General features: G+C 41.3%; 1 protein-coding gene across 4 annotated transcripts in view; it reads left to right on the forward strand.

The window, feature by feature from the left end:
• KIF16B (kinesin family member 16B) overlaps positions 1-13,371 on the forward strand; it is a 306,716-nt gene that overhangs the window by 242,063 nt on the left and 51,282 nt on the right. For 3 of the 4 annotated variants that reach the window (XM_040637964.1, XM_040637962.1, XM_040637965.1), the window contains one exon: positions 5,732-5,815. The exons of the other annotated variant lie outside the window; for it this stretch is intronic. In XM_040637964.1, the coding sequence (XP_040493898.1) occupies positions 5,732-5,815 (84 nt within the window). The remainder of the gene's footprint in view (positions 1-5,731; positions 5,816-13,371) is intronic. 4 annotated transcript variants of the gene reach the window in all.

Raw genomic sequence — 13,371 nt, forward strand, 5'->3', positions numbered from 1 at the left:
TGACTCTGTTGATCTTGGTAAATTATCCTTCTTAAAAATGATTTGGGCCATTTAATTAATTCACAACCCAGAAAAGAAACCTACAGAGGACTGGTTTTGCTGTTTTATTTACTTACTTACTTATTTATTTATTTATTTATTCATTTAATTTTTTAAAGATTTTATTTATTTATTTGATAGAGAGAGACAGCCAGCGAGAGAGGGAACACAAGCAGGGGGAGTGGGAGAGGAAGAAGCAGGCTCCCAGCAGAGGAGCCTGATGTGGGGCTCGATCCCATAACGCCGGGATCACGCCCTGAGCCGAAGGCAGACACTTAACGACTGAGCCACCCAGGCGCCCCTGCTGTCTGTTTTAAAATAAATGAGGCAATCACTTTGTACTTGTAGAGAGAAGGAGTTTAGGCCTCTTCTCTTTCTAGGTTTCTAAACTCTTATAAGGATTTTTATAATGTTACTGTTTTGAGAACAAAGTAGTAATTGCTGTCCTCTTCCCCTAGTCCAAGCAAAGATGATGGTGTTCTTTTTCCCTTCTGGAGGATGGGCTGATTCAGATGGCCGTGACTGTATGTTCTGTGTCAACAGCTATGGGTCCCAAGTGGCCTCCTGTACCACCTACCCTGCATTCCCAACTCCTTGGCCATTTCATTGTCCTGTATATTTTAATATAAGATATTTCTAGTTTAGTATTATTTTTGGGTACTTTAAGAGAAATATTCTTTTGAAAGAATATTGGTTTGATATAGCCAACTGACAGTCCATCAAATGAGAATACTTACGCTTGGCAGGTAAAGCAGATGGAAATGTATCTTTGCCCTAGTGGTCGCTTAAAAATGTCAAAGTTTTATGCAGGGTTTAACCAGATGAAATTGCTGATATTCTACCATTTTTAACTTACAAAATTGGCAATTTCATCTCATTTAGCCTAAGAGCTTATAGATAGCAAGGGCTAAAAAGCACTGTTAAGATTTCTCTAAAAAAGGAGAAATGGAGGTCATTTCCATTCTATCTGGAGGAAGAGAGTTGGAGAGCTGTTTCTGACGTAAATATAATTATTTTAATGAAGGCAGTATTTTTTTTTAATACTTTGTCTCACAGCCTTGCCTTTCTACTTTAGTTGGCTTGTGTCCCAGCCCCACCAATAGCACTTGGGCCCAGGACCGTGCCTTCCTTTCAAGAATCACATTGGAACTTCTGCTCCTGTTCATTTTCTTCCTCTCTTCATCACTTCAACTACGTATAAGGATAGCCACCATTATTCCTGCTTTTTATTGTGAGAGGAGTAAGCTGATAGGATCTGACTAATCTTATATGTCCCAGGATGGACTGCTGGGAGCCTGTCTCCCAACCCAGCCCCTTACCTGTTACTCCCACTCCTGTCACATTCCTGTTCCCTTATTGGGTAACTGGCCTCAGTGACGTGCTGTTAGCAGCTCTTGGAACTGTTGGCCACTGTCTAGAAGCTCTACATCATTTTTCTGGTTTAATATACTTAGGGAGGGATTACTTTCTTTCATCTGAATCCTGGATCCACGAGGACTTCAAAGGGATTTTTCCATTCATTGAGGACCCCTGCTACAGCATGGTGGTGCAGAAGATATGAACAGATACTTTTCCAGTAAAGACATACAAATGGCTAACAGACACATGAAAAAATGTTCAACATCATTAGCCATCAGGGAAATTCAAATCAAAACCACATTGAGATACCACCTTATGCCAGTTAGAATGGCAAAAACTGACAAGGCAAGAAACAACAAATGTTGGAGAGGATGAGGAGAAAGGGGAACCCTCTTACACTGTTGCTGGGAATGCAAGTTGGTACAGCTACTTTGGAAAACAGTGTGGAGGTTCCTTAAAAAATTAAAAATAGAGCTACCCTATGACCCAGCAATTGCACTACTGGGTATTTACCCCAAAGATACAGATGTAGTGAAAAGAAGGGCCATATGCACCCCAGTGTTCATAGCAGCATTGTCCACAATAGCCAAACTGTGGAAGGAGCCGAGATGCCCTTCAACAGACAAATGGATAAAGAAGATGTGGTCTATATATACAATGGAGTATTACTCAGCCATCAGAAAGAACGATTGATTACCCAACATTTGCATCAACATGGTTGGGACTGGAGGAGATTATGCTAAATGAAATAAGGCAAGCAGAGAAAGACAATTATCATATGGTTTCACTCATTTGTGGAACATAAGGAATAGCAGGGAGATCCTTAGGAGAAGGAAGGGAAAAATGAAGGGGGTAAACAGAGGGGGAAATGAACATGAGAGACTGGACTCCAGGAAACAAACTGAGGGTTTTAGAGGAGAAGGGGGTGGGGGGGATGGGCTAGCCTGGTGAAGGGTGTTAAGGAGGGCACATATTGCATGGAGCACTGGATGCTATACACAAACAATCATGGAACACTACATCAAAACCTAATGATGTACTGTATGGTGATAAATAAATAAATAAATAAATAAATAAATAAATAAATAAATAAATAAAATGGGAAAAAACAAAAAAAAGTAACATTTAGAGTCAGTGCCAATTCCTTGTCCTGACCTGGCCACCCTGTGACTGCGAACCTTTCTGAGTCACTTAACTCTGGAACTGCTTTCCTTGTCCTTCAGGTTAAATGGGTGAATATTATAGTCCTCTGATTATATGCCTGAAAGTTGTTAACAGGTGCCCTTTTCTTCCTAAAATCCGAACAACAGTATTACACATAATTTACACATGCTTATTTCACAGGGTGGATATTAACGGCACAAAATTTTATCCTCCACCTCCGAATAGAGCATTTGCTGTTGATGAGGAGGACATTTAAATGCTAGCTCCCCACCCAGTTCAGCTGCCTGAAGTCCTTTTAGTGCACCATTTCCGACTGAGCATGCAAGCGTGACTATAAATTTCCCCTGACAGAAACCACATCACCTCATCAGCCATATAAGAAAATGACAAAACAACCAACTGTGAAAGCATGCCTGCCAAGGTTCCAGCATCACTGCAGTGGGGGGAAACGCACTTGTACAAGATAAAAGTGGGGCTGGATGAAGCCCGAAAAACAAGCCCTGATGTACCTGTCTTCTCTAAGCTGCAACATATGGGAAGTGTGTTGGTGCCAGTGAGACCGGGGTTCCAGAAAACCCATTGCTCCTCAAAGCCACATCACCAATCCAGGGATGGAAAGAGGGCCCAAGAGGAAGTGGCATGATGCTTTCTTAGTAATGAGCATATCTCTAGCAAATAAGAACAGTGGCTAAGGTCCGTGTGTTGTTACTTCACTAAATCTTCACAGAAACCTGGGGAAGTTTAGTATAGTTTTCTGGCTTCTTTTCGGCAGAGAATTTTTATTTATTTTTTTAAATTTTTATTTTTTTTTAATTTTTTTATTATGATGTGAAGTTCCATGATTTATTACTTGCATATAACACCCAGTGCACCATGCAATACGTGTCCTCCTTAATACCCATCACCAGCCTATCCCAGTCCCCCACCCCTCTCCCCTCTGAAGCCCTCAGTTTGTTTCCCAGAGTCCACAGTCTCAGCAGAGAACATTTAGGTAGAAAGAAACACAACTAGTCAGCTAGATAGTGGTCAAGCCAAGATTCAGACTGCTTTGTCTTACCTCAGTGCCCATGGTCTTTCATTTAACCTTGAACTGACTTTAAAGCTCAGTGTCAGCAACAGAATTGGAACCTGGTGAGAGAAGGAGGAGAAGGTGCTACACTCCATCCATCCCAAGTTTTCTCTGCTTTGTAGGGAGAACACTAGAGTATGAAGGGAGTAAACATCTGCACAACTGCACTTAACTTTAAAAAGAACCATAAAGTCATCAAAGATACCTTGATGAGGGTAAAAAGGGAGAATTACTCTTCATAAGAAAAAAGAAGATGCCTAATAAAAAAATGACCAAAAGAGTTGAACAGACACTTATTAAAAATGACTAACCAGATGGTCAGTGTGCATGTGAAAAGATGCTCAACATCATTAGTCAGTAGAAAAATGCAGACTTGAACCACAGTGGAAATGACTGCATACCCGCCAGAATTGCCAAGACGAGAAACCACAGCACCAGGTGTTGGCGAGATGGGAAGCAATGGGATCTCTCACAGCCACTGCTGGTGGGAGTGCCAGGTAGTTAAACCACTTTGGAAAACCGTTTGATAATTTCACATACAGCCGAACACTTTCATACTCCAAGACACAGCATTTTTACTCCTGAGCCTCTGACCAGCAGAAATCCCTCTATACACTCATCAGAATGCCTTTGGGGAAATGTTCATAGCAGCACACTTCCTAATGGCCCAAAACTAGAAACTAACCAAAAGCCCAGTAACAAAAGACTGTTGAACAAATAAATGGTGGAATGTTCACATAGTGGAGTAGTATGCTGCCACAAGAATGAGCAAACTGTCACTACACACAGCAACATGAATGGATGTCACAGACATGAGGCAGCGTGGTGAAGGCAGACGCGAAGGAGTTCACACTGCATGGTACCATTTACATAAAGTTCAAAAGTACACGACACTTAGCTACACTTGTTAGAAGTCAGGCTAGCGCCAACCTTTATAGGGGGCGGGAGGGCATGACTGGGAGTGTTTGGGGGGGTTCCTGGGTGCTGAGCATGTCCTCTTTCTTGATCTGGGTGGTGGTTCCAGTGTGTTGAGATGTTGAAAATTCATCAAGTTGTTCACTTACGGTGTGTGCATTTTATGTATATTCTTATACTTTAATACTAAGTTTTGAAAGCACTCTGTATATCGATGCTAGTTCTTAATTTTGATTCCCACGGTAGTAATAAAAATTTAAATCAAGTAAGAGATTTGCATATGTATAGAATAGGGATTTTGGTGGCATATTGTGACCTATATTGTAGAAGAAATGTTGTTAATTTTTTCTCGATAATTCTTCATTGGCTTCTCAATTTGTCTGAACCCGACAAGGTGAGGAAGGCAGGAAGTAGTGAATTTCATCAACACCAGCAATTATTGCTGCTTAGCTTTCATTCAACCAGAGCAGCACTGGCTGGTCAGGCTGTCACCAGATTATAGAGTTCTTTCTTGCCTCCCAGTCTATAATAAAACTTATCTTTTTATTGCAATTTTAATACCTCCAAGAAGAGAAGCACAAAGAAAATAACTATGAAATCCCAAGACCTGGCTAAAAACAAATTCTGAACCTTTATTCTCTAAGGAACAAGGTGGAAAGATTCAAAGAGAGGTCCTCTTTTCACACAGGAATTCTTCATTTGTAACAGTAGCTATAAAAAGGCAATATGGAATGTTTAAAGAACCTGAACAATGGTCTCAGAACTGGTTTACAAAATGGTCAGGCAGTGTGCAAGTTAATTTTCAAATTCTTATCTCAGCACAAAAATAATTGAATTCTAGTGTAAGGAGGGGACTAGAAGAAGAACAAACTTGTGTTTTAACAAATAAAACTTGTGAAACGCCATCTGGCAAAGAGTCTGATATGTTGCCTGAGACAAAATACTGAGACTCAGGTCTGTTTTTCCTTTGAGTTCCCGTCCCTCCTCATTTGACCATTGTGGAATCTTGCCCTGTCTGCTTGAGGTCCCATAGTCGGTGCGTGACAAAGCAAGGGAGGACCTACCATCTTTAAACTTCCAACCTCTAGAGTCACGCCATGATAGCAACTCCAAATAATAGATTAATAAACACCCAAGGGTCATTGGTGTGATATTAATACGTCTCTTATAAAATATCTATTTCAGCTTTCTACCCTTGAGTTCCCTCCAAAGAAACTATTTGGAAACAAGGATGAACGTGTGATTGCCGAGAGGCGAAGTCACTTAGAGGTAACGGAATTAAGCTTTTGTTTCTCCGGGTACAAATTGTGCCATCTGATTGACCAGTGAGAATTGTTCCTGTTATAAAACATCGTGGCTCTTGTTCACGGGTGTGAAGGTGCTGTTTCATTAACACCAGAGGTGGTGGCGGTGTAGATGAGAAAGGAACAGTATCAGTCTACTTGAAATGTAAGCCCTTATCCCCCTCTGGTCTAACAGAACGTTTTTCTGGCTTGGAAGGAGATAACATTTATTCTAAGGGTTAGGAAGCAGGCTGCGGGTGAGAACTAACTATTCACAGAGACAGATGGTCTGCAATACAGAATGAGGTACAAAAGCTTGCTGCAAAAAAACTTGCATTAATTAACTGAAGATATATAGTATTGCATTATTGTTACTTTTTTGAGAGAGCTGGAAGCGAAAAGACACATACCTATTTTGGTCATGGTTAGGTTTTGTTTGGCTTATTTTAATTTCATCTTCTGAGCCGGCTACATATAGAACTTTGGTTCAACACAACTGTTGTTTTCCAAGTGCCCGTGGGCATTGTTGGCTGCTTTGTATGGTTTGTATTTCTTTTCCAGGTAGAGTTGCTTATTTGGTTGGAATCGGATGCTAATGGGGCTGAGTCTTGGTGCCAAGGCACGGTCACCGGTGTCCTGGGTGGGATCTCTTGCCACCGAGGCGGGCAGGATAAAATTACAAATCGCTGACTGCAGTCTCCTGTCAGCAAGCTTTCAGGAGGCCTCTCAAAGTCCGCTTTGCTACTTCTTTAAGAGGAATAATAATAAGACCTATTGCAAGTGAAATCAAGTAAGAGAAGGCCCAAGAGAGCCCCTTCTGAGTGGTGAAGTGCTACCTAAAAATTCTCTATTATTCTCATTCCTCCTGATAACCAGTGTGACTTAATGCCAGGGATTAGGGAAACATCCAGAGGCTGGGGGGTCCAGTGAGAGCAAAAGAGGGGGAGAAGTGGAAAACAGAGAGAAATGAAAAATTAGGAGATTATGGTCCCTGAGGGTTTTGAGATCCTCATCTAGAACTGCTCTGAAGGAAGAAGAGTTTCAGGGGATAGCGTGCTTCCTGGCATTTGAGCGCCACTGTGAGAGTGACGTGTTCGAAGACGTCCTGGATCTATGAAGTCTGGGCCTTGAACGAGTCATGGCAGGTTTCTAAAAATCATTCTGTGCATTGGCATGACCCTGACACCCAACTGGAGAACTTGCCTTCAAGGGAAAGATTAGCGTGGTGAGCCTGCTCGATTAAGGTCTCTTAAAGGTCTGATGGTATCATATAAAAAATGTAAAAATAAGGATAGCACTGGGGATGGGTTTCTCTACCTACCCTTTACTTGCCTCACTTATCTAGACTTGCCTTTAATGGCAACATGGAGGATGATAGGCTGTAAAAACAAGTGTGTAAACCAACAGGAAAGAGACTGTTGTCACCCCTAGCTTCTTGGAGCTCCAGTTAAACTCACGTGGCGCCCGGCTGTGCCACAGCAGATGGGGCGTCCTGTGTGCTGTTCGTGTGTGGGCTCTGCCCATTCAAGCTTCCGGGGTCAGAGCCCAGCTCAGGTCCTCTTTCGTTCCTGGTATTTAGGTGGACCCATGTTTGTTCCTTCAGTCTCTCTTCCCTAATCACTTAGCCCTACTAAAGCCATCAACTGTCGATGAACGGAGTTCTGTGTTAACATCTCTGCCTACAAAAGGACCCCTTCCATCGCCCGTGACTGTTAGTTACCTGTGACGTTAGCCTTAACGAATGGATCCCACACCTCGTGGAAATAGGCACTTACGTTTTAAATTAAATGTGTTTCACCAAACGTTGACGGTTAAATCTTAGAGTATCGTGTCCTTTTCAAGAGCGAGTGTAATTCAATTTCACTTTAATGGAATATTAATCTGAGATTCTTAAGTTAATTTCCCATGACTATTGTGACTTTATTTTTTTTAATCTAGCATCAGAAGTCACCGTTTGATTTAGTGTATTTTCATGTGAAAATCAACATAATTACTTTCTCTGAGTTTCCTGTTCAGTTTAGTTCAGTATACATTTATGTAATTCCTAATACATCCTGGAGACAGTGCTAGGTATTATACAGAGTATAAAGAGAAATGAGACATTTCTTTCCCTCTAAGAGCATATATTTAAATTTCCTATATGAAACTTTACCTAGAGATAAAATTAAATACATAAACATATACAGAAAAATGGATTTCAGTAGACCACATTTGAGCTAATACACGCTATTATACATAGTGTTTGTTCAAAAGGAATTGTCTGACTATTTTTAAAATCCAGACATGCAACTGTGTAAACCTCCTCACCCTGAGTAGGTTTATAAAGCAGTGTTTTAAGCAGGCATTCATTGTGTTTTGATCTGCCTTTCTATTAAAATGTGTCTAAGATTTGGACCTTGTGTTTATCAGCAGAAAGTGTAAAATATTTTCATCTTAAAAACATAGACACTATGTTGTGACCACATTATATAACCTGTTACAATAATTATTTGTAAAAACGACGGGTAGTAGTAGGACTTTCTAACTGTCATGAGATGTTTTCGAGACTGATTGTCTTCCTTTGGAAAGAGCGGAATTAGCTGTGCGTGCGGCAGTGGTAGTATGAGTGTGGGAGCCCGGGGGGGTGTGGCGCTGAGTGTACAGCGCCATAAAAGGCAGGAGCGAGTGAGAAGGTGACAGTGGTTAGGGGAGGGGTAGAAATATGACCTCCGGTGCTCTCACTGATAACCTCCTACATGCTCCCCCACATGAAGTTATCGGGCCAGCTCTAGTTGGCATCTCACGCAAGCCCGCTCAGCACTTTTGCTCACAAAGAGCCATAGAATCTTTGAAGGTTTGTAAGATGGGAGGACCTCCCCCTGGCTTCCCTGGTGGCTCTGGAGGAACCATTTCAGTGTGGGCGTGCTTGTCGTGGGCGGACCCTGCCCTCCAGGAGTGAGAGGATTCTGATAGCAGCACCCCCCACGTGTGACATGCCTCCCAGGCTCGTACATCCCTTCTTGAGCAGCACCCCCCACGTGTGACATGCCTCCCAGGCTCGTACATCCCTTCTTGTAGCTTGGACAGCAGCCTGGAGACATACGTTGGCAGATACAATAGTGGAGGTGACAGGAAATGAATACATCAGTCTCTGCCTGATGAATTATTTTGAGCAGAAAAGTTCTTTTTACTATACTTGAAGCCAGATACCATTAACATTAGGTCGAACCATAAGAAATTGCCAGTGTTGTAGGTCAGAATGGTGCAAAATTGGCAGCATCCTATGCTTCCACGTAATGCTACTGCTATCTCCCATTTCCTAGGTGTTTACTGAGTACCGGGCATGAGTGAAATGCACGAATAACATGGTGTCTACTCCTCCCAGTTAGCTTGTGAGGTGAGCTCTATTCTCATCTCCGTTGTACAGGCAAGGAAATCAAGGCCTGAGGAGGATAAAGAAGGTCTTACACCTAGTCACTGACAAAGCCTCGGCTTGTCCTAGAGCGTCCTTCAAAGCAAGCTCCTCTCTTAAGAATCGGCACTAAGTTTGGAATGGAATTGGGTCTTCCCATAAAGAAATGTCTTTTCCTTTGAAGAAACATCTTCCAGGATTATACCGTAATGTTAACTAAGATCCACTGCCTGATTATTTCTTCTTAAATACCATTTTTTTCATTCAGCAATTATCGAGTGCCTACTCTGTGCCAAGCAGTGTTCTACACTGAAAAAACTCTACAACAACACAGTGTTCCTCATCTCTTTTTTCCTCTTCTCTTAATTGGCCACGGCGATGAGAGTGGCCTTTCATTATAACCTTGTCTTTTTTTGTTTAGGGAAAAATGCTTTTCATTAATTGTTGATTTTTAAATAGTCACTTCATGGCTCATCAAAGGTTCTGAATCTCAATTGCTTATGGCTTTGTGTATTTTTAAAGCATATCTTTAGCCTCGATGTCACATTATTCCAGTGCAGATTTATTTCCTATCTGAATTAGTATAGAGCATCAACTCAGAATATCTTTAAAGAGAGTTTTGTGACTTTAAACATTACATGCATGTATTATATATAAAACACAAATGTCATTTATTATTATACGTATATCCAAATGGCTGTCAAACTGAGCTTGACTAAGTAAAGTGCGGTACGATACTTACTAACACGAGGGCTTAAACACAGCTCTAGAATATACTGCTTCTCAAGCTTCAGTGGTCATTATACTCCATCATTTATCAGTACTTTCGCAAAACGAATGAGAACTAATTACTAGAAACGTGAAGTGAAAAAAATGAAATAGAAAGGTCATACGAAATGCAAGCAGAATTCTTTTTTTTCAAGATTGATTTATTTGTTAGAGAGAGAGAGAGAGAGCATGAGTTGGAAGGGCAGAGGGAGAGGAAGAGAGAATCGCAAACAGACTCCCTGCCACAGGGCTGGATCTCATGACCTGGAGATCATGACCTGAGCTGAAACCAGGTGTTGGATGCTTAACCAACTGTGCTACCCAGGCGCCCCCCTCACCCCCTCCTTTTTTTTTTTTTTTTTTTACTACACATCGATTCAATAGACATGAAAATACTCTGTTAAACTGTAATACAGGTGTCTACAACACGGAGCCCGTCTTGAACAGCACTATTCTATAATATCCAAGAAACCTCACCTCCACTTCTGTTAAGACTCCTGTCACTGTTTGGCTTCTGCCAAAAGATATGTTTATGTCTCACACCTTCTCTGTTGTACTCTTAAGTTACTTGAAGGCAGCAGTCTTGACATCTCACTGAATTCTTAACCTCCCATGATATTTCACACATGCCTCACAGATTCATTGAATTATTCAATGAATATCAGAAAATTTGCCCACATTAGCCCCAAATTAATGAGTTTTTTTGTTTTGCTTTTGTTGATTGGTGAGAGGTGCATTTTTGGTTACTAATTTCAGAGAACATTATCATACACTTGGAGACATTTCTGGTAATCATCTTAATAGTCTGTCATTTCAAGGAGTGATCTGTAATTAATGAAAACAAGTGAAATCCTCTAAAACGATAAAGCTTTCCAGAATAATGTAACCGCCTTTGGAAGTAAGAACCTGAGAGATTTCTAGGAAGTTTTCTTGAAAGTACTAAGAGCATGCAGCAAGCCCAAGGCTACTTTTCTTCTTCCCCATTTTCATCTCCTAAGCTAAGGCCTTATTAAGAAGAGTAAAAAGTGATGTGGTAACTAAGCGTGTGGGCCTTGGGACAGATCATCCAGTCTTGAATCCCTGTGCCCTTTTGGGGTTATTTAATGTCACTCGTTCAAGTTTCCTTATCTGCAAAATGAGGATAAATACCACCAGAAGCACCTTCCTAGAGCTGATCTTAGGATTGAAGGGGGTCATGTACATAATATGGACTTTGGTACAGAGAAGATGACCCCAGACTGCTGGGCGGTCCAATGATGGCGGTGAAGCTGCTGGTAATGGCGGTGCTGATGACAATGACAACAGTGATGGAGCCTTTACTGCATGTTTTAGATGTGTTTGCGAGCTGGGGAAGGACAAAAGAGCACCACCTGCCAGCAGCTATAATATGTAACAGTATGAGTATCTCAGTTTGTCACATGTACGGGAAAAAGCATCTGAGGGCAAAGACACCGACATGGGGATATTCTTATTCATGGTGACACCTGGAGGATGCCAGGAGTCTCTCACGGTAATGCCAGCCTTTCTTTCAACCTGTAAAATTATAATCTGAAAACTAGAAATGTCTTCTGATGGTTTAGCCATAGTCAAGCTGTTCTCCATTGTGAAAAAAGAGAAGAGGCGCAGGATCATTACGAAATGAGCTCACTTCCTCCACAGTTCCATAGCTTCTGTTCCCAGCTGGTCAGTTGTCTTTGCATGGGTCCCAGGTCACTGACTGCAAGACTGTCCACCATGGGGTCCCCAGCTGACACCTGTTATAGCTCCTGAGCTTCTGCCCCTGCAAAAGTAGACAGGTGTCAGTGCCTTTCAGCAGAAACCCCAGAAATATACCTCTTTTTCAACAATGTTAGGTTTATTGATTCACTGCACTAAGAAAAGACATATACAATGCGAAGTATGGGGGCATCCCAGCAAAAAGGTGTTACAAAGAACTTACGGTAGGATTTGGCCTATTTTAGGTGATTTCAGGGAGAGTGAAAGGAAGTGGGGCTTTGCTCTGGACTGGATGCTGGGCTGATACTATGCTTGGGTGTCTTTGTAATTCTTACCTAGAAGGCAAGAAGAGAGTTATGTTAAAACTATGGTTGATAAAAAAGCAGTCACCTATATGAGCCAGAATAGGGTGATATTTGTTCATATTCATGATTTGAACAATATTCATGCTTTTGTCTGTGTCTGGACATGATTATGGAGTGGTCCTTGTGTGTATGTGTGTGGCTCCTTGAGGATCAGAGCAGACTTGCCTGGTGTTAGTATTCTTTGAAATTGTTTACGATTGACAAGAGAACACTACAACTTAGCTGTGAGTTCCAGGCCAGCTCCTAGCTGCTTTCCTTTCCTTTCCTTTTTCTTTTTCTTACAATAAAGGGATGCCCAGAGTTTATAGGTGTTATCTTTTCTCATGGAAACAGTGCACTAAATGAAGAGTTGTTTCCCAAAAAAGTCGTGGTAGTTCAAATGCCTTTTCTACCAAATATGGGCATTAGTGGTGGTTGTCAGTATTGATGCCACCGCTACTGCCCCCTTCCCCCCACCACTGCCAAGAGTCACTTTTCTGGCTTATGGTGTCTGTGACACATACAGTCTGGTTTTTCTGACTAACAACAGGGCCTCAATCTACTAGTTTTATGTTAGTTTCAAACCTTCAATTTCTTTTTTTTTTTTTTTTTCCTGGCTATATTTGTAGAACTCTTTCTTGTTTCCTTGGACAACCCTAGCTGACATTATCTTGTTTATCTTCTTTTCATCTAGATTTGCATTTGGTGGGCAGCTTCTTTTTTATTTATTTATTTATTATTTTTATTTATTTATTTTTTTGATGTAAAGTTCAATGATTCATTAGTTGCGTATAACACACAGTGCACCATGCAATACGTGCCCTCCTCACCAGCCTATCTCATTCCCCCACCCCCCTCCCCTCTGAAGCCCTCAGTTTGTTTCTCAGAGTCCATAGTCTCTCATGCTTCATTCCCCCTTCTGATTAGGGGTAATCAAACCTTCAGTTTCTAACAATAGAATTGTTGGGTTTAGACATTGTATAGGTTGAGCCCTTTCAGTTTCCAAAGTAAATTTCAGGAGGTAAAAATCCTTGAGTTTTCTCATTCATTTAGCCATCTTAAAGATATCTAGCAATTCTATGCTTAATTTAACATCTTTTCTATCGCCATTCTGCTGATCTTACAAAATGGATAATGGTCGAACCATTATCAAACGTAGGCAGAGATTTAAGAAATACTTCACACAAAGGACCATTTTCTTCTTCGTTAATGTTTTTTCTTTTCTCCTTCTGGTTATCTGGTTATTCGCATTAACTGTTTTTTGTTATTAGTGCATTGCCACCATCGTCAGTAGCAAAGCATTTTCGAAGGGGGTTAAGCGAC

This window comes from Ursus maritimus, unplaced genomic scaffold (genome assembly GCF_017311325.1).
Source record: "Ursus maritimus isolate PB19 unplaced genomic scaffold, ASM1731132v1 scaffold_22, whole genome shotgun sequence".
Taxonomy (NCBI): Eukaryota; Metazoa; Chordata; class Mammalia; order Carnivora; family Ursidae; genus Ursus; species Ursus maritimus.